Raw genomic sequence first — 20,749 nt, 5'->3', positions numbered from 1 at the left:
GAGCAGCTGGCTGCGTGGTGCAAACCCCACAATCTCTCCCTGAATATAAACAAAACGAAAGAGATGGTGATTCAGGAGGGCCGGCAGGCACAATCATACACCGCTGACCATCGATGGCACCATTGTGGAGAGGATCAGTAACAACAAGTTCCTGGGAGTGCACCTGGCAGATGACCTGACCTCAACCATTAACACCATGGCCCTCGTTAAAGAGGCACAACAGTGATCCCCTCTGGAGACTTAAAAGGGTAAATCTCCCCCGTTCCAGCTCTCACCACCTTCTACAGGGGCACCGGTGAAAGTATTCTAACCTATGGTCTCACTTCCTGTTTCGGTAGCTGCAAAGCGACCGAACAACACCGGCTGAACAGAGTAGTTAAAACAGCTAACAATATCATTTGTGCCCTTCTCCCCTTTCTGTTGGAGATCAATGCTGTGTTCGCGGAGCCCCCAGCATCATTAAGAATCCCCACCACCCTTCTCACAACCTGTCTTCCCTCCTGCCATCTGGCATCTGGCAAGAGGTACAGGAGCATCTGTGCTAAATCCAGCAGAATGCTGAACAGCGTCTACCCACAAGCAGTCAGAATCATAAACAAACAGTGTCCCCCCCCCCATGGTCATGCCCCCCCAACTATCCTCTAACCCCCCCCCCCCACTCAGCGCTGGTCACTCGTTGACAGACATCAGCTATCAACATTGAACTGAAATTGCACTTGAATGGACTGTGGTGTAACTTTGTGCCTTTTTGTTTTGTTCTCTCTGCTTTTATATTTTTAGTGGTGTCGTCTTTAGGGAAATTTTATATATTTTTATCATTTTTTTGTTGAACTGCTGTTGGCTGGGAGAAACGGCATTTTTCACAGGTACATAATGGAAATGACAAAAAGAAATTAAATCTTGAATCTTGACTGTTGAGTGTTGCCCTCCGGCTAAAACAACGAAGACATGAACTCAGCCTAATTTGAATAAGATCTGAATGCCAGCAGGCTGATGATGTTGCAGTTGGTTATTTGACCAAACCAAAGGTTATGACAGGTGGAGACGTGTGTTGTCATGTTCTTTACTAAACACCACTGGATCAATTTATAATTAGAATCATGTTTATTTGCCATGTAGATTTGCACTACATGGAATTTGACTCCGGCTTTGTAATTCTCAGTGTACTTAACATAGAATAGCGACATGACAACACACACACACACACACACACACACACACACACACACACACACATATATATATAAATATATATATATAATCCAGTGAGTCAAGTAAATTCTTTATGAGACAGTACAAGCCTGTTTCATGCCATAAGCAATCACACACACACACACACACACACACATACATATATATATATATATATATATATGTATAATATTGGCATGGTTGTGTTGTCTGGGTTTCCTGTTTTATTTTGCAGGCTCACCGGTCTTGCCATTCCTATTTCTGCCCTGCCTTGCTCACCTGTTCCCCATTTCCCTTATTGGCTCCCCAGCAGTTACTATATTCCCCCTGCTTGCCATGTCTCTTAGTCGGATTGTTATGTTAGCCTGGTGCTTCGTGCCGTGTCCTCGAACCTTCCTTGTTGTTTTTACCCTGCCTGTTGTGTGGACTTTTGAACCCTGCGCCATTAAGTCCTTGCTCTATCTGTCTCCGCTGTCTGCATTTGGGTCCTCAGTTCCTGCTCCTGGGATGACACATACATATTGTAACATATCCTCATGCTTTAACTGAAAGTGACATCCAAGCTCATCCATAGGTTTAATAGGATTCAGATTTATCTTTTTCATTTTTTTTCATTCTTATCGTGGAAAGGAAAAACAAAATCTGGTGTATCAAAATCAATGGGGAAAAGTCCAATTTGATTTACTATGCATGTGCCGTAGGAACAAGTATTGTGCATAATAATATATGCAGAGACTAGGGTTGAACCACCACCATGTAGTGACAAAAGGAGGGCAATATCTACGCCACTGGCACAAAACAAGACCAAGAGGTGACACTTGGAGGTTCATAAACACAGTAACTCTGACAAGTGAAAACCCGCTGGGCGAGTGTGGCTGTTGGAAGCCTTGTGCAGGAATCTAGGCCAATGAAACCCTCTACGACTGATGAGGCTCCTGCTGTTAGCACATGATGAACGGAGGCTGCACAGAGAAATGGTGTTTCGCATCCATCAGATGTCATTGGTACCTGGCTGGGGTGGTGCAGCAGCCTCAACACTCCTATGGTGAGCTGAGCTGACCTCTAGTGGACACATCGCTGCTGCTTTACCAGCACTCTTCCACTTCCGCACATAGTATCTCTCACAAGTACAATGCAGTTCCCTTCACAGACTTCGGGGTGTGTGTGAGTGGATTGCATTTTGGGGTTGGGAAAACTGTACCTGCCCAGATTGTAGTAGTGTGTGTGTGTGTGTGTCTGCGTTGGGTTGAAGTTAACTCACGTTTGCAGTGAGTGGGGCAATACTGCTGCTGAGATGATTGTATGAAAGTCTGACGTGCAGTGAAATGAAATAAATTGGCCCCAGTATGCTCACCCCTGCTTCAGAGCTTAACATGGAGAAAATCCGTGTCCCTTTATTTCAATCAACAATAAAGTGGCTTTCCATAAAAATTCTACTATTGAAAAAAAATAGACTACTGGCATGAGAGATTCATAGCATGTGATTTTTTAAATCAGAAACAGAATCGTGTTTATTGGCCATGTAGGTTTGCACATACATGGAATTTGACTCCGGTGTCGTGGCTCTCTCAGTGTACGTAACATAGAATAACAACACTACAGCACAACAATCTGCAGATACATACATAAAGATTGAGTATATACAGGCAAAATAAGAGGTGGTAAAGTGCAATGGTGCAGAGAATATAGTATATTAAAGAGACTAATTAGAATGCATGCTTTGAATAGTGGAATGATATCCAGAAAGGGCCAGTGTGGGTGCAGGTCTTTGTTCCAATCAATCAGTTACATGCCTGAGTCTACAAATCAAGGTCCTTAGCAAAGAATATTGATTGACTAATAGAATCAGGTGCACTCAAAAAAACAAAAAAACAAAAATTAAGCCCATAATTAAATCTTATGTATTTCAATCACATGTAATTTTCCCATTCAATTTGATCACATAACTCTAATGTAAAATATTACATTTTTCTTCTTGAAAGATCATAACATTGATGTTATGTGATCAAATTGGATGGAAAAATTACATATGATTGAAATACATAAGATTTAATTATGGACTTAAATTTTATTTTTGAGCGCGTGTGTGACAGCTTGGTTGTAACAAGACTATTAGTTGACTAATAGAATCAGGTGTGTAACTGCTGATTCTATTAGTCAACCAATAGTCCTGTTTCAACCAAGCAGTTACACACCTGATTCTATTAGTCAACCAATAGTGCTGTTACAACCAAGCAGTTACACACCTGATTCTATTAGTCAACCAATAGTGCTGTTACAACCAAGCAGTTACACACCTGATTCTATTAGTCAACCAGACTAATAGAATCAGGTGTGTAACTGCTTGGTTGGGACAAGACCAGCGGTTGACTAATAGAATCAGGTGTGTAACTGCTTGGTTGTAACAGCACTATTGGTTGACTAATAGAATCAGTTGTGTTACTGCTTGGTTGGGACAAGACTATTGGTTGGCTAATAGAATCAGGTGTGTTACTGCTTGATTGGAACAAGACTATTGGTTGGCTAATAGAATCAGGTGTGTTACTGCTTGGTTGGGACAAGACTATTGGTTGACTAATAGAATCAGGGGTGTTACTGCTTGGTTGGGACAAGACTATTAGTTGACTAATAGAATCAGGTGTGTTACTGCTTGGTTGGAACAAGACTATTGGTTAACTAATAGAATCAGGTGTGTAACTGCTTGGTTTGGACAAGGCTATTAGTTGACTAATAGAATCAGGTGTGTAACTGCTTGGTTGGAACAATACTATTGGTTGACTAATAGAATCAGGTGTGTAACTGCTTGGTTGGACCAAAGACCTGCACCCACATCAGCCTTTTCTGAAGGTTGCCCACCCCTTGAATAAATGACAGTGATAACCACACCCATGCCTGTGGGTGATAAGTACTTCAATGAGAGACCCAGCAATCGGCTTAAAATTACAGTCCTGAAGGTTACTGTATTTGTTCAGTTTATTGAAATATATGAACTCCTATGCAATGGCGTTCTCTGGTCTACTCGAAATAATAGAAATGAACCCAGTCTGCAGTGAGGGTGCTGTGTCAGCACCATCGAACGGCGAAACAATTGGTGAGAGCTCTAATCGTGCTATCCCATAGTAATCTAAGGATTCAAAATACTTGTGTTTGGCACAATGTGATCTGTGAATTTATCCTATGGAGTATTTGATGTAGATCCCCCCTCCCCCTTTTCTCTCCAATTGTATCCGGCCAATTATTCCTCTAAGGACAGGATGTTGTGTTGCTGTAAGGCCCATTGAGGGAAATTTGTGATATTGGGCTATACAAACAAAATTGACTTGACTTGACTCTTCTGAGTCGTTGCTCCACCCCCTCTGCTGATCCGGGGACGGCTGCAGACTACCATATGTTTCCTCCGATACATGTGGAGTCGCCAGCTGCTTCTTTTCACCTGACCGTGAGGAGTTTTGCCAGGGGGGCGTAGCGCATGGGTGGATCACGCTATTCCCCCTAGTTCCCCCTCGCCCCGACAACCAGAGGAGGTGCTAGTGTATCGACCAGGACACATACCCGCATCCGGCTTCTCACCCGCAGACACTGCCAATTGTGTCTGTCGGGGCGCCCGACCAAGCCAGACCTAACCAGGGGATTCGAACCGCCGATTCCCGTGTTGGTAGGCAACGGAATAGACCACTATATTAACCGACCGCCCAGTCTATGTAGATCATATTTAACAGCACACGATAATGATAAGGAAGCAAACTAGAGATATAGAAAAGCCCCGTATTTTACTTGTACATTACCCAGTAAAAACCACTCCTTTATTCTAAGTTACTCACTTTGTAATGAATGGCCTATGATTTAAAGGGTTACCAAAAGTTTTACCTTATCAGTTGCTGTTAAGATGGTTACATACGGTAGCGAATTCAGGGGGCAGCCGGGAATCCGCCGCAGCCGGGACGCGAACCCGGGTCTCCGCACCACGGGTGACTACGTCATCGGCGTCGCCAGGTCATTTTGCCGGGGCGTAAGCCCCGAACGTTTTTGAGCGTAGCCCCGAATATAATTTTAAATTGAAGACCGTGAAGCCCGACAAAAAACGTAACGTGTGTGGATGTCTGATGGCCTTCGTAACATAACAGCCTGTCAAAATAAATGCACGTCTCTAAACTTGAGTTTTATTGTTTCCCCTGTTTTTAATGTGAAGCACTTTGAGCTGCATTTTATGTATGAAAGGTGCTATACAAATAAAGTTTATTATTGTTATTAAAGTAACTCCGTGTGCCGTGACACAAGTTAAAGCGGGAAGAAACAAGTAGAGCAGAAATGGCGGAGCGTGCAGGAAAACAACTCAAATCTTTATGGATTTTTCCAAAAGAGAAGGGGAAGAATTTAGCCCATGTAGTAACTTTTCAATAATGGTTGAAACTGCCTGTTGACTTATATGAACTGGATTCGGCACCTTCAAACACGATGAAGAGAAATTCTCTTCATCTTTACAATAGGTGCCGTTTAACTAGCGGGCCATACTCGTGTGATCCCACAGCATATCTTTATTGTCCTTTAGCAGGGGTTTTCTCGTAAATAACTCACATTTCCATAAAACGAACTAAAACGGCAACGACTCATTCGTTTTACTATAGGCACAAACAAAAGCTAACCATCATATTTATTTAAATCTAAATGAACTTCAAGTAAATGAACAATTAACTTTATGCCATTATGTTTGGGGGTATTGTTTAGATACTGCTACAGCTGGCGCAGGTAATGTAAATGGAATGCAATCTGATCCAGTTTTGGGTTTCATCCATCCATCCATCCATTATCTTCACCGCTTATCCTGCTCCCAGGGTCGCGGGATGCTGGAGCCTATCCCAGCAGTCATTGGGCGGCAGGCGGGCAGACACCCTGGACGGGCCGGCAGGCTATCACAGGGCCAATTATGAGTTTCATTTAAGTTGTTTTCATGGTTTTGCAGAGGATAACAAAGACGAGCTCCAGACTGAAGAGCCAGCAGCAGCTGAGTCAGAATCAGGCGTGGAAACTGGTAACAACAATTTGGTGTTATTTTGTGTGTTTGTGTGTCGGAGAGTCAAAGAGTGAAGCAATTTTGATTAGCTAAAATGCTAATGCTACTCATGCCTGTACCATTGGAATGAATTTTGTCAATTGCAAATGTTAGTATAGATGGGTCAATGTCGTGGTGTACCTTTTTCTTTTTTTAAAGTTGCACTAAAATAACAAAGGTTTTCATTTTTAGCTTATTTTTCACGTCGTATGCCATTTTGACAATTTATGTAATTATATATCGCATTATTTTGACTTCCTGAAAATGCCCATTGGGGACCGGAATTCGCGCCTCGGTCTCGTCGGATCCGACTATGGCCGGACTCGATGAAGCAGCGATCGCTGTCTTCGGGAGGGGGCGGAGTCGGCTTGTGTTCGTCACATAAAAGCGTCGGAAAAAGCAGTGGTTCGGCGAGGCGACTCCTTCGAGACTGCCGGCCAGAGAACACGTGCAGTAGGAGAGTGGGTGTTTGAACTGAAATAGGGGTCGATTGGCCACTAAATTGGGGGAAAAATCTGAAATGAATTAAAAATATATTTAAATATATAACTCGTTTGTGATGACTTCATTGTAATGTGTATCACAATGTACCTGCAAATTCCTACCAGAGTAGGAGTAAACAACAGTTTTTGAGGTACACATTTCAATTTTTCAGTGATTAAGACATGTACTTTGAATGTACATAAGAGGCCAGAGTGCATAAAAAGCATCAAAATAGAGCTTGTTTATAAAAAAAAATTTCCGGAGGAGGATCCCCTGGACCCCCCCGTATAGAAGTCCGCGCTAAACCCCGAATGTCCTCAAATCCTGGAAACGCCCCTGATTGACACCTATATGTCCTATCGGACTTGAACCGTTTTTTGTTTTTTTTGGGGGGTCTTAATTGCGTTATTGTCTCATGACTAGATCCTTGCTTGTGTTGTATTAACTCTCAGGTGTACGTCGCTTTGGAATAAAAGCGTGTGCTAAATGAAACTAACATTGTAATTAAAATACTGATCGTAAATTTCAATCCCCCCCAGATTGGCTGGGAACCCTTGTGGAAGCCATCTGAAGCACTATTTGGACCTCGGTATGAAAAGCGGCCATTAAGTTAACATTGACATAGCCTCGGTTAAGAAAGGAAAAAAAGCCACTCTATTTTGTAATTGTACCGTTACAGTGAAATGAGTTCTCTGCAGCACCCGGGAACCAACTCCAGTTCTTCTTGCCTTGCTCATTGCCTTTGTCGGGGACACAGACGGGAGTATGAACCCCAACATGCATGTCTTCTTGATAGTTGGGGGGAAACCGGAGCACCCGGATGAAACCCACGTGCAAACGCCACACAGAAAGGACCTGGGGTTCGAACCCAGGACCTTCTTGCTGCGAGGCAGCGGTGCTAACCGCTGGGCCACCGTGCCGCCCCAGCTTAATTTAACAACAACAGCTTTTCAATCGGTCTTGCATTGACAGTCGTTGCTGATACGGCAGCGGTGTACATTGCAGGCTGCTAAATGTAAGTCTGTCTTTTCGGAGGCTGTTCGGAATGTCGTGTGTTCTTTCATACAACGGGAAAAGGGGACGTGTCAACATGAGCGGATTGTCTGGGTGCACACTATAAGAACATTTTATCCGAGTTTTTTTTCCCACCCCCCCCCCCCAACCCAACCAGTCCTTCCAGTTGAACCGTATCTCTCTCTGCACATGGCAACAACAGCGCTCTCCCGGTTCAATATTTAGTTCGCTGTGGATTGTGGGAGTCGACGACACTGCTCAGGCTTGTTACCGGGGGCTGCCAGCGGACCGTACAAACACTACCCGTTCCCCCGATCTGTAAGTAAACCTTTCGGCTTTCGCTTTTCACCGCGTCGGCTCCGGCGCCGCGAAGACACCGGACACGTCGTGGTTTCCCCAGACCGCTCTCAAACGTTGGCATTTCGTCTGTTTGTTGGGTATTTGGGTTTTCCGTGGTCCTTTTTTTTTTTTTTTGCTTTTTTTGTAATCGCGCAGAGGCCGAAACTGTAGAGCGGAGCTGGTTAAAGAGGAAGCAGTGGGCAGCTACAAGCCACTGACGTCGGGTTTATTTCGAAATCCCCCCCCCTCCTCCTCCTCCTCCTTTAAGAAACACCCAACCTAGTCCGGATCAGACGTCCCGTCCCGGTTTGACGGTGGTCTCGCGGACGGGGGCAGTTATTTGCACGATCTTCCAATATCGTAAATACACTCACGCACGTGACCTGGGCGTTCGTGCGTGTGCAATCGCGGCGATGACGCGCATGTCCGCCTCCACCTGGGCGCGCTGCGGAAGGACGGACGGACGGACGGAAGGGGGGGTCATTTTCTCATGATAGATGTGCAATGGCTACGGCTGACATGTCGATGTCGGCGTTTCCTCTCCGACTGATAGAAAACGGGGCAAGTCGAGGACACCGTCGCGCCGTCGATGGCGAACGGAAGGAGCGTGATGATTACGGGGTTTGGCAATCGGTGTACACCGATTGACGGAACAGTAGATGACGACACGTAGCCTGGCCTACCGCCATGCTAATGGGTTACCACTAGCAAACGTCTTTTGTGTTTTAATGAAAATCGTTGCGTTTTAAGGAAATGTGAAGCACAAGCCAGACAGACGCTTTTAATATAAATGACCGTTTATATGAGGTCAACTAACATTTTGAACGGTTTATTAATAGAGGTCTTGGCTGGATCCCTGTGTACAAACTCACTGTCCGAGTTACTAGCTCAGAGCACAATATTCTACATGTGGCATTCAAGGCAGATCATCATCCATCTAAGAGTAGTCTTAAAAAAATTCCATCTTGAATGCCAACTATGTGCAACAGTTTGCCACTACTTATGTACGTTAATGGTAGTCATGCCACAAAGCAACAGGACAACATTTCAGTCACCTCAGGTCAAGTCTAAGACACTTGGTTTTGTGTTTCGATAAGACTCTTCCATAAGTCACATCCCGTGGTCGCCCTTCTGGCTGCCCTTTAAGTGCTGTCTCATGGCCTAGCCTGATTTCTACTCTCCGGCCATCTGAGCAAGTAGTGCTGAACAACAAAACCAATAAAACACTACAATCAAACGATCACTTTTTTCTATGCTGTGCTGTGCTTGTTAATTAATATTGGGGGGGGGGGGCTGAGCAGACATCTTTTTTTTTAAAGTTTGGCATTCAAATCGTATTCAAAAGCATAAAGCCAGGGAAGTGCCCACAATGCATTTTAGGCCCTGATGACTGAAGACAGTTAACATCCAGTCTTACAATCCAAATGGTAATAGATTCTGCCACAGCAATGTATTTAGTGTGGGAGATGGAGCAAGGAGTACTTTTATCATGAGCCCAAAGACCAATGCAGTAATGTTATAGTTGGGGCTGGGTATCGGAAAACAACTCTTGCAATACAAAATTATATGTCAGGTTTGGAGATTTGGAGCTGATACCATGTTTTTGTTTTACTTTAATGGAAATTGGAATGGAATTGGAAATGACTTTATTAATTAGAGACACACCCCTGTGCGTGCACACTGTGTGAGTGTGTTGGTAAAATCACCTGCTGCAGTATTTAGGTGAAATTTAACTCTACATGCTCTCGAAGAATTTAAGTCAGGGCAGCCTCAAGGGCCCAATAATTAATAAACATTCTACACAAGTTACAAACTGCCAGGAAAAACAATAAAACGGCTCCCTTATTAAGAATGCACCAATACTGGAATCGGCTGTTGGGCCGATGCCAATACCGTGCTAAACTGGAGTATTACAGATTTTACCCAAAGACTAAAATCCAATGCCAAAAGCAATGAGTTAGATGTCATGAATAAAGGCAAAATGGCTTGATTTGTTGTATTTTCTGGCACATGGAAACCTTTGTCTTTAATTGTAGAAACAAACCCTGATTTAATCCCAATTATGTCACCCATTGAGCCCAAACTAATATTTTTAAGTCTGTGCTCTTTAGCAAAAGTAATGGATTGGACCAGTTTGGTCCACCAGGGCAGCACAGTGGCCCAGTGGTGTTGGCACTGTTGCCTCACAGCAAGAAGGTCCTGGGTTCGAACCCCAGGCCGTCACAGGTCCTTTCTGTGTGGGTTTGCATGTTCTCCCCGTGTCTGCATTGGTATCCGCCAGGTGCTCCGGTTTCCTCTCACCATCAAAAAGACGTGTATTCGGGTTAATACTGTCTGTGCCCCTGACCAAGACAATGGATAGAACTGGAGTTGGTCCCGGGAGGCTTCAGCTGCCCACTGCTCCTATACAATAGGATGGGTTAAATGCAGAGAACAAATTCATTGTAAGAATACAATGACAAAATAAAGCGGCTTTCTTTCCCCCCCCCCCAGTACTCTGTATCATCCGATATTTAAAGATTCATACTCCAAATCCGTATTGGCAATGAGAGAGTGATATCGGTGCCACCCCTGTGTGATGGTGTTCAGGGAGGATTGAAGGCAGTACCTTCTTTACTAACAATTTTGCCAAACCTTATTGCTGACCCTCTGTGGTGCATCCTGGCAGAGCCTGACACTGGTAGCGGTAGCGACACCATGTCCAGCCGAGGAGGGAAGAAGAAGACAACCAAGACCTCCAGGTCCACCAAGGCTGGGGTAATCTTCCCTGTGGGTCGCATGCTGCGTTACATCAAGAGGGGCCTACCCAAGTACCGCATCGGGGTGGGAGCACCTGTCTACATGGCTGCTGTCCTCGAGTACCTCACTGGTAAGATGGAGAGATTTGGCTTTTGCTTTTTTTTCCTGACGTGTGCAGGGGGGAGTAAGGTAAAATATTCGTGCATATTGGAACCTACAAGATCTTTTCTTGCTCTTATCCATCTTTTCCTGAGATATTTTTCTAGACAGATTTTTCACACTCATTTAGATTCACATACGCTGATTCACAATTTGTGTTAGTGTAGCAGAATTGCATCACAATGTACTAAACATTTAAATAAGTGCTTTTGCCTTTAGTCGCTGGTTTTGTTTTTCAGCTTCTGAATTTATTCACTCCTGAGAAAAGACTGAGGAGTTCACATACTTTCTTAATCCACAACCCAATGTACACATGGCTTTAACACGAATCTTGTCTCCAAATGATGTATAGTCATGAATTTGCAGTGTTCAATTGACACCTGATGTTAAAATGCATATTCAGTATAGTACACTTTAAATTGCAGTTGTTCTCTCCCTTGCAAAATATGCAGCCTTCCACACATGACATCCTCACCTAATTGGTTATATCCTTTGAAAACAAGAATTAACACTTTATTTTACCGACACCTATGGTAATATATATATTGCACTGGTCTGTATATAAGTTAACAACACATGTTTTTCTAGAGGAAACAACTGTTTTTAGTCAAACCACAGGTAACCAATTATCTCAACCTTTGATATGCGTTTGGCCATGTGCCCTTATAAAATATGGCAGGAGAGCGGCAGTATCTCAGGGTGTAAGAGTTTACCTCAGTAAGCACGAGACTGGAGAGTTGATAGGGTGCACCTGGTCCCACATCCATTAAAGCTGGCACCTACATTATTTCCCACCTCGGGCAGTAACATACACTAATGCATATAGTAATTGGAAGTGCAGCTCTGCAGACTTATTGACTTCTAAGTATATATTAAATGTACAATCCTGAGGGCACCTATGGTGATACCGGGTAATTGTGGTGGTGTTTGAACCCCCCCCCCCCCCCCCCCGCACACTCACCCATCCACATGCACACAAAGCCCATAGACTCATTCACCATTGAATTATCAGCTCCTTCTTGACACTGAACTAAAGAAGAAAAAGTTGAAGCTGAGTTTTAGCTATTGATGTTGTATCTTCTTGTCCTCTACAAGATTGTTAGCCATGACTTCTTCAAACTCGCCACTACCTGCCTAAGACGTCACCATTTGGCTACTATGGTAGTGACTTAATAGGCTATGTGCTGTATCGTTTCACCTTTGGAAGTTCTACCCAATTGTAATCTTTAAAATAAGCAACTTAAAAAGTGTTCATGATTTCAATATCTGTGCATTAGCAATTGTACGCCAAGGATCAAGAGTGTCAAAAAGAACACTTGTTTGCTTGTAAATCTTAGGGATTTTGGCTTTTAAAATGATTTCCATTGATTGGTGTATTAGAGGGGCTTTGCTTATACACTTGTATTGAGAACACAAGATAGAAGCAAGGTAGAAATGATATCCATTTATAGACACTTGTTTCCCCCTGTTCCAGTTGGCTTTTATATTCATTCTTTTATATTCATAAGGCTGATTTTTGTCAAGTGCTGGACTCTCATTTAAATGTTGATACCTCATTAATTCTGCCCTTTAACCCCATTTGGTAATGGAGAGGGGGCTTAGGCACACAGGAGTATCACAACAGAGGATTTGTAAGTCTTGAGAGAGGGGAGATTATACAAAATGTAGGTGCAGGTGGTGGTGTTGATGTTTTTCAGGACCTCCTGTGTACACGGAGATAATGATTTGTTTAATCGTTTATCTTTAATGTGCCCTTATTGTCCTTGCAGCTGAAATTTTGGAGTTGGCAGGAAATGCAGCCAGGGACAACAAAAAAGGTCGCGTCACACCACGTCACATTCTGCTGGCCATCGCTAACGATGAGGAACTGAATCAGGTTAGTTAGGACAAATTATGATTTTTTTTTTATTTACTTGTCTTGTCAGTTTCTTACGGTTGAATGCCCCAAGCGATCTGGTCTGACACCTTTATAGGAGCCATATCCAATGTTGAAGTAGAGGCATTTCGACTTTTGACATGTTGACCACATTTCTCTATAGTCATGAACTGCTAAACTTGACAGTCAGTTGGTTTTACTCCCAGCATGTTTACAAAAGACTTAACATGGAACAGTCAGACAGATTTTCTTAGTAACTGTTATTCGGTCTCCCCCTGGCATGTATTCAACCTCATGAATTAGTCAATTGTTTTTTACCCTCTGACAACATGGCCATTTCAATTCTGCCATTCATCTTGGCTCTGCTTTTAAGGCTGCCTCTAATTTCACAATTACCCAGACCAATGACGTTTTTGGACCCAAGCCTGGATTGCTTTTGATGAATGGCAGTAACAAATTATTCCTAACTGAAAGAGTTCAAGGAAACTCATGCAAACAGCATTCAGCCAACACAGTTCTGGGTCCAATCAAGAGATGAAACGGGATGAAAATGTCATATCACCATTGCAGTGACCAAAATTATCATGGTTATCAGTATTATCATGCTATTGTTAATGTGCTGAACATAGGGATGCACTATATTGGATTTTGGCTGATATTCAGTATGCCGATATTTTCAAACTCATTTTGGCCAATTGCCTGTGTGTGTGGGTGTGTGTGTGCATATACGCACATACATCTTTTTTTATTTCATTGAAGTGAACACCCAGTCTCTCCTGGACAAGGATTAACCTATGATGGCCTACTTGTTGCAGATAGACATTAACCATTTCCTTTAATTCCACCCTAAATGTATTCTCTTACAATTGTAGACATTCAATAAAAAAAATAAGGAAATCGTTTCAACTTTGACTAGATGTAAAATATGCCACGTTTATTTTTTTTAAGTTATAACATTTTCAAATAAAAATCTCATCCTACTTGAACAGGTTTGTATAATGCTTCCTTGAGGAGCCTGACAAAGTTGTTGACATAGTACAGAAAAACACATTGTTCTCAAGTGCACAAAATAACAGCTGTAGTCCTGTAGACCTAAAACTTCAGTCCTTGGGACCCACTTTACAGTATAATGAACGAGGCTTAACAAAAAAACACGCATTCACCTGACTAGTAGGCCTATTGGTTCTACTTAAAACTGTAAAAACTTGAAAACGGAGCTCCATATGCCCCTTTCTTAGCCACAAACGGCACTGGAACAACCCGGTGAGCTCCCCAGTGCACCAAGTAAAAGATTTAACTTGAACTTTAGTCCCTGCCATTGTTTGGAGTCTAATTAACGAGGCTTTCACCTTTGGGTGGTTGCGACTATTTTTTAGCTTTGTTAGATGACTTGAAGTGGTGACAAGATTTTTTTTTTCTTGCTTACTTTTCAGAAACTCTTCATGATGCTTAGGGTGATAGTTAAGATGGATAATTAAATTGGTAGGGTTAAAGGAGTGTGGTTTTCCCCCTTCTTGCGTCACCGCTGCTTTACAAGCATTGCAGATAATTTTGTTATCCGTTTCAGATACTTCTAAATACGTCCATACACATGACGACATGTTGAAGGGTGTTGCTGACGCTCATAATAAACATTTAGCGTCGTCGCGTGCGAATAGTTAACAAGTCACCTTATCCATCTGGCTTTTTGATTGACACAAAACCACATTGCATGCTGCGCCTGCGCACCTGGTTTCACACTCCAGTCCAGTTGATGGCAGTAATGCACCTCTAAGCTGGTTGGCCAACCGCCAATAAACACTAAAGAAAGAAGCCCTGCGTCTGGGAGACTTAATTGACACTTTAATTTTTGTTGATGTGGAAAGTATTTACCGTGAGTTTTTCCAGTGCACGGCAATCAAACACGGGTTTAATAATTAAAATTGGGAACAGTAATACTAACCATCGGGAATTTTACTGTGAAAGCGGTAACCGTTTCAACTCTCGTCCAATCAGATTGTTTGATCCCTGTATGCTTAATGATGTCACTGTATATAATATTGTAGCGTTCACTGCTGTAAAGATCACACTTACAGAACTTACAACCGAACATCGTCGGTTATTCTCTGCTGTTGTTGGCCACGTTGTACAGACCGCCATTAACTCAACTCCTCACTGGTCGTATCTCCCCACAAATGCAAAACAATGAAACCAGTGGGCCAGCCCTCCCCCCTCCTCTGCTCCACCAACCACAGGCATGCACACTGACAGACATAACACACATTCCTGTGATTGGCAGAGAGCAGGAGGATGATGGACTGACTTCGGTAATCAGCACTCCAAAAAATACAGCGTCGCTACACTATTTCAGCTTTCCTCAAGCATAATGACTAGTGAGTATCAGCATGGGTCACTGAGATTGTTTAGATGCCATTCATGGTTACTGCTGAGCTGAGCCAGCTGGGTGTGTCTATAGTTGTTTGTTGTTCCACCCCCAAAAGGTTATAGCTAGTATACACAAGTCTCCGCAATGGAGCTTTTGCAGCAGCGTCTACTAATGGTGTTTGAAGATGGCATATTTCAGCAAACCTGTTGGGTATTCGCTACCTTTTTCTATTTAAACTTGGATTCATTTTTGTTATTCACAGCTCTTAAAAATGGAGGTGAGCACTCCAGTTGAAATTATACACTGTCTCTAATCTGCCTCAGAACAATCCATTGTCTGTGATATGAGTCACAGAACACGTGGTTTGATAAACAAATGAGTGGAAAAACAAGAGAAAGAGGCTTGGGTGCTGGACCCAGGCTTACGATCACATTCAAATGACTTCTCTATCTCCGTCCCTCTGTTCTAGTTGCTGAAGGGTGTGACTATTGCAGCAGGTGGAGTCTTGCCCAACATCCACCCAGAGCTGCTAGCCAAGAAGAGAGGGGCAAAGGGAAAATTGGAGACGCCCATCACACCCGCCCCTGAGAAAAAGCCCAAAACTGCCAAGAAACCAGTGACTAAGAAACTCAGCGGGAAGAAGGGAGGAGGGAAGGCTAAGGTGGGATATGAGCTGAGCAGAACCGATCAACTTCTCACTTATTTCTTGTTCTGCTTAATATTGTCATGGTTTGGGATCCGTTTTCTTACCAAAGAATTAAAACAATTGTCTGACATCACCCAGAATAAAGAGTCAAAACACATACAGTAAATGGAGGTTATTCAAATTTAAAAAAAGAAAAAAGAAATCAATCCACTTACCACCTTGGTTCTCACTTGTGAGCCAAGAATATACATAGGGTTTAATTCCAGCCAAACACTACATTGATTTTAGTAATTAGCACAACAAAGATGAAGTGTCTGTTTTTGTTGAATTTATCAAAATTGGTTGCTGTGGTGTTTGGTTGGAGTGAAAACCTGTACATTCCCTCCCAGTAAGGCCACATGATTGCAGACCGCTGTTTAAAAGAACGGTGTCATGCCAGGAGCAGGAACTGAGGACCCAAATGCAGATAAGCAGGGATAGAGCAATGATTTAATGGTGTAGGGGTTCAAAAGTCCACACAACAGGCAAGGTTCAAATGACAAGTAAGGCTTGAGGACAAGGCATGAAGCACCAGGCTAACATAATCCAACAAAGAGAACAAGGCAACCAGGGGAATATAACTGCCAGGAGCCAATCAGGGAATGGTGAACAGGTAAGCAAAGCAGGGGCAGGAACAAATGGCAAGACCAGTGAGCCCCCAAAACAAAACAGGAAACCCAGATAACACAACCATGACAGAACCTCCCCTTCAAGGGATGGATTCCAGACATCCCAAATGAATGGAACAGGAGCTACAAGTAGGGTGTGAGGAGGGGGTCTGGGGGAGGGCTTCGGGACCAAATGGTCTGGGGGCGGATGAATGGGGCCAGGAATCTCAGGTGGATGGCCTGAGGGCTGGACTTAGGGATGCAGCTCTGGCGGACAGGCAGGAGGATGACCTGGAGACTGGCGACATTGACGGGACTGCTGTGGTGTCCGGCGACGTGGACAGGGCAGCTGATTGTATTGTCATGCTGGGAGCACGAACTGAGGACCCAGTACAGACAGCAGAGACAGGCTGAGATAGAGCAATGATTTAATGGTGCAGGGGTTTCAAAAGTCCACACAACAGGCAAGGTTCAAACAACAAGGAACGTTTGAGGACAAGGTATGAAGCACCAGGCTAACATAACAATCAGGCAAAACAAAACAAAAAAAACAGGGCAACCAGGGAAATGGGGAACAGGTGAGCAAGGCAGGGCAGGAACAGAAATGGCATGCTAATCAGGGAATGGGGAACAGATGAGCAGAGCAGGGGCAGGAACAGAAATGGCAAGACTGGTGAGCCTTCAAAATAAAACCGGAAACCCAGACAACAAAACCATGCCAAACGGGGTCTGATATCACTCTGCCCAGCACTAAAATAGACGACCTGGCCCTTAGATTCGTCACATTTTCATGTTCTGTTTTACTTATTTGATGAACAGTCAACAGATCTCATCAATATGATGAACTTTATTCTTGTCTCTGGGGGTGCATTTGTACTTTTACACCAGAGACACGGGATATGAGCTCCTGGCCAGTACTTTGAATATGTAAACTAGTATGGGGAAAACTATGGAGTCCAAGGGTGTGTTTTAGCCGAGTTATTATTATAGCCTTCATATCAGATGGTATGCAGCGGAGAGTGACAGTTGAAATGGGAGGACTGATAAGTGTTAATGTGTGTTTGTGTGCATGCGTTCACATGTTGGAGGCAATATTCAACATAAGTCTTCAACCAGCTTTTGTTGGGATATTGTAATGTATAGAATGGGCATGTTGTATCTCCTCCAGATTAGTTTGTTTTGGGGAAATAAGTGATTGAGGTGATAAACTGCTTATAAGCAGTGTTTGGTTACTGCTGCTAAAGGTATGGATTCATAGTTTTCTGTTTGATATGGCAAATACCAAAAAGTACAACCCATGTCAACTAATAAATATATATATACACTACCGTTCAAAAGTTTGGGATCACCCAAACAATTTTGTGTTTTCCATGAAAAGTCACACTTATTCACCACCATATGTTGTGAAATGAATAGAAAATAGAGTCAAGACATTGACAAGGTTAGAAATAATGATTTGTATTTGAAATAAGATTTTTTTTTACATCAAACTTTGCTTTCGTCAAAGAATCCTCCATTTGCAGCAATTACAGCATTGCAGACCTTTGGCATTCTAGCTGTTAATTTGTTGAGGTAATCTGGAGAAATTGCACCCCACGCTTCCAGAAGCAGCTCCCACAAGTTGGATTGGTTGGATGGGCACTTCTTTGAGCAGATTGAGTTTCTGGAGCATCACATTTGTGGGGTCAATTAAACGCTCAAAATGGCCAGAAAAAGAGAACTTTCATCTGAAACTCGACAGTCTATTCTTGTTCTTAGAAATGAAGGCTATTCCATGCGAGAAATTGCTAAGAAATTGAAGATTTCCTACACCGGTGTGTACTACTCCCTTCAGAGGACAGCACAAACAGGGTCTAACCAGAGTAGAAAAAGAAGTGGGAGGCCGCGTTGCACAACTGAGCAAGAAGATAAGTACATTAGAGTCTCTAGTTTGAGAAACAGACGCCTCACAGGTCCCCAACTGGCATCTTCATTAAATAGTACCTGTTAGAGCCTGTTTGTGCTGTCCTCTGAAGGGAGTAGTACACACCGGTGTAGGAAATCTTCAATTTCTTAGCAATTTCTCGCATGGAATAGCCTTCATTTCTAAGAACAAGAATAGACTGTCGAGTTTCAGATGAAAGTTCTCTTTTTCTGGCCATTTTGAGCGTTTAATTGACCCCACAAATGTGATGCTCCAGAAACTCAATCTGCTCAAAGAAGTGCCCATCCAACCAATCCAACTTGTGGGAGCTGCTTCTGGAAGCGTGGGGTGCAATTTCTCCAGATTACCTCAACAAATTAACAGCTAGAATGCCAAAGGTCTGCAATGCTGTAATTGCTGCAAATGGAGGATTCTTTGACGAAAGCAAAGTTTGATGTAAAAAAAATCTTATTTCAAATACAAATCATTATTTCTAACCTTGTCAATGTCTTGACTCTATTTTCTATTCATTTCACAACATATGGTGGTGAATAAGTGTGACTTTTCATGGAAAACACGAAATTGTTTGGGTGATCCCAAACTTTTGAACGGTAGTGTGTATATATATATATATATATATATATATATATATATATATAAAAGCAAACATTGTAAGGGAAATCTGTGCAGCACGGTAATGCAACACAGGGAGCCAGAATATTCACAAACAAATTTTGGTCTGGGGTCCGGTGGGAAATTTTTCAATTTTGTGCTTTTAACTTGATAACCAAAAGACAAAAAGTCAGTTTCATGCTAAACTTCAATCCACGTTTATCATGACACTTCACTGATTTTCCCTTTCTGAAAACATTTAGAGAGTGCTCTGCTGAGGGGGGAAAATAGAAACTAGACATAGGACTTTATGTCTGCAACCCTTTGGACATTAAGGATTGACCCATTTTTAATTGGGGACCAGGTTTTTTAGTCTCCTGTGTCCACAATTATCCCCCCTGCATACTAAGTATCCCTGAGAAAGGCAGCCGACTAAATTGAGACTGACTAATATATTTTCATTTATTTTTTTTTTCTTTTCTTTTTTAAATTTATTTAGAAACAGAGTGAGGTAAGCAAAGCCGCATCAGCAGACAGCACCACAGAGGGAAGTCCAGGTGATAGCTTCACTGTACTTTCCACCAAGAGCCTGTTCCTGGGCCAGAAGGTAAGTCCTCAGTCATACTTCCTCCCCTCTGCATCTACATGAAATATTTCTGGGTCAGTTGTTGTAATTGAAATGATTTAAATGTGGAGATGCTCTGGATCACCAGTGTTTCTATCGAGTATTAACCCTTGCTTGGTTAAGGAAAAGGTTTTAGCCCATTAGAGCAAAAAAAATTCAACCGTATGAGCAACATGTTAAAATTCAGAAATCGAAGCATTGTTTTGTATATTTCTTACACAGGAACATAGATTGTGGTGCAGTGGTTAGCATGGTCGCCTCACAGCAAGAAGGTCCTGGGTTCGAACCCTGGGGATGTCCAACCTTGGGGGTCATCCCAGGTTGTCCTCTTTGTGGAGTTTGCGTGTTCTCCCTGTGACTGCGTAGGTTTCCTCCAGGTGATCCAGTTTTCTCCCGCAGTCCAAACACACATAGGTCAGGTGAATTGGCCATAATAAATTGTCCCTAGGTGTATATGTGTCAGCCCTGTGATGGACTGGTGGCCTGTCCAGGGTGTCTCCCCGCCTGCCTCCCAATGACTGCTGGGATAGGCTCCAGCATCCCGCAACCCTAAGTAGGATAAGCAGCTTGGATAATGGATGGATGGATGGAACATAGATAGGGGCACGGTGGCCCAGTGGTTAGCACTGTTGCCTCACAACAAGAAGGTCCTGGGTTTGAACCCCAGGTTGTCTCAGGTCCTTTCTGTGTGGAGTTTGCTTGGTCTCCCCATGTCTGCATGGGTTTCCTCCGGGTGCTCTGGTTTTCTCCCACCATCAAAAAGACACATGTTAGGATTAATACTCCTGCCTGTTAAACAGTTAACCTGGCATTGAAGCTTCCCAAATTTTAATAAACGCTTATAATAATAATAATCATAATCATCATGATCATTACATTTACATAGCACTTTTCTAGACACCCAAAGTGCTTATGGGGTCTTTCCTTTAGCCTTTTTTTGTCATGTGGTGCCATGATTCCATTACACACTAATGGCAGAAGAGACACTTGTTTAAGAACGAGCGTCTGACTGATCTTGACCCATTCATTACTGAAGAAGGGTTTTAATGCGAGGTTTGTATTAACTTAATGCCACTCAGTGAAGCTTACAGAATTTGAAC

The 20,749-nt window shown here is 43.0% G+C and overlaps 1 protein-coding gene across 1 annotated transcript in view; it reads left to right on the top strand.

The window, feature by feature from the left end:
* Window positions 1–7,980: 7,980 nt before the first annotated feature.
* The window catches only part of LOC130116595 (core histone macro-H2A.1), a 32,924-nt gene continuing 20,155 nt past the window's right edge, over window positions 7,981–20,749 (top strand). Inside the window, exons 1-5 of the mRNA XM_056284551.1 lie at window positions 7,981–8,056; window positions 10,746–10,946; window positions 12,745–12,851; window positions 15,686–15,877; window positions 19,524–19,631. Of these exons, the coding sequence (XP_056140526.1) occupies window positions 10,775–10,946; window positions 12,745–12,851; window positions 15,686–15,877; window positions 19,524–19,631 (579 nt within the window). The 5' untranslated portion in view covers window positions 7,981–8,056; window positions 10,746–10,774. The remainder of the gene's footprint in view (window positions 8,057–10,745; window positions 10,947–12,744; window positions 12,852–15,685; window positions 15,878–19,523; window positions 19,632–20,749) is intronic.

Source organism: Lampris incognitus, chromosome 8 (genome assembly GCF_029633865.1).
Source record: "Lampris incognitus isolate fLamInc1 chromosome 8, fLamInc1.hap2, whole genome shotgun sequence".
Lineage (NCBI taxonomy): Eukaryota > Metazoa > Chordata > Actinopteri > Lampriformes > Lampridae > Lampris > Lampris incognitus.
This window is presented reverse-complemented; position numbering and strand designations above follow the sequence as displayed.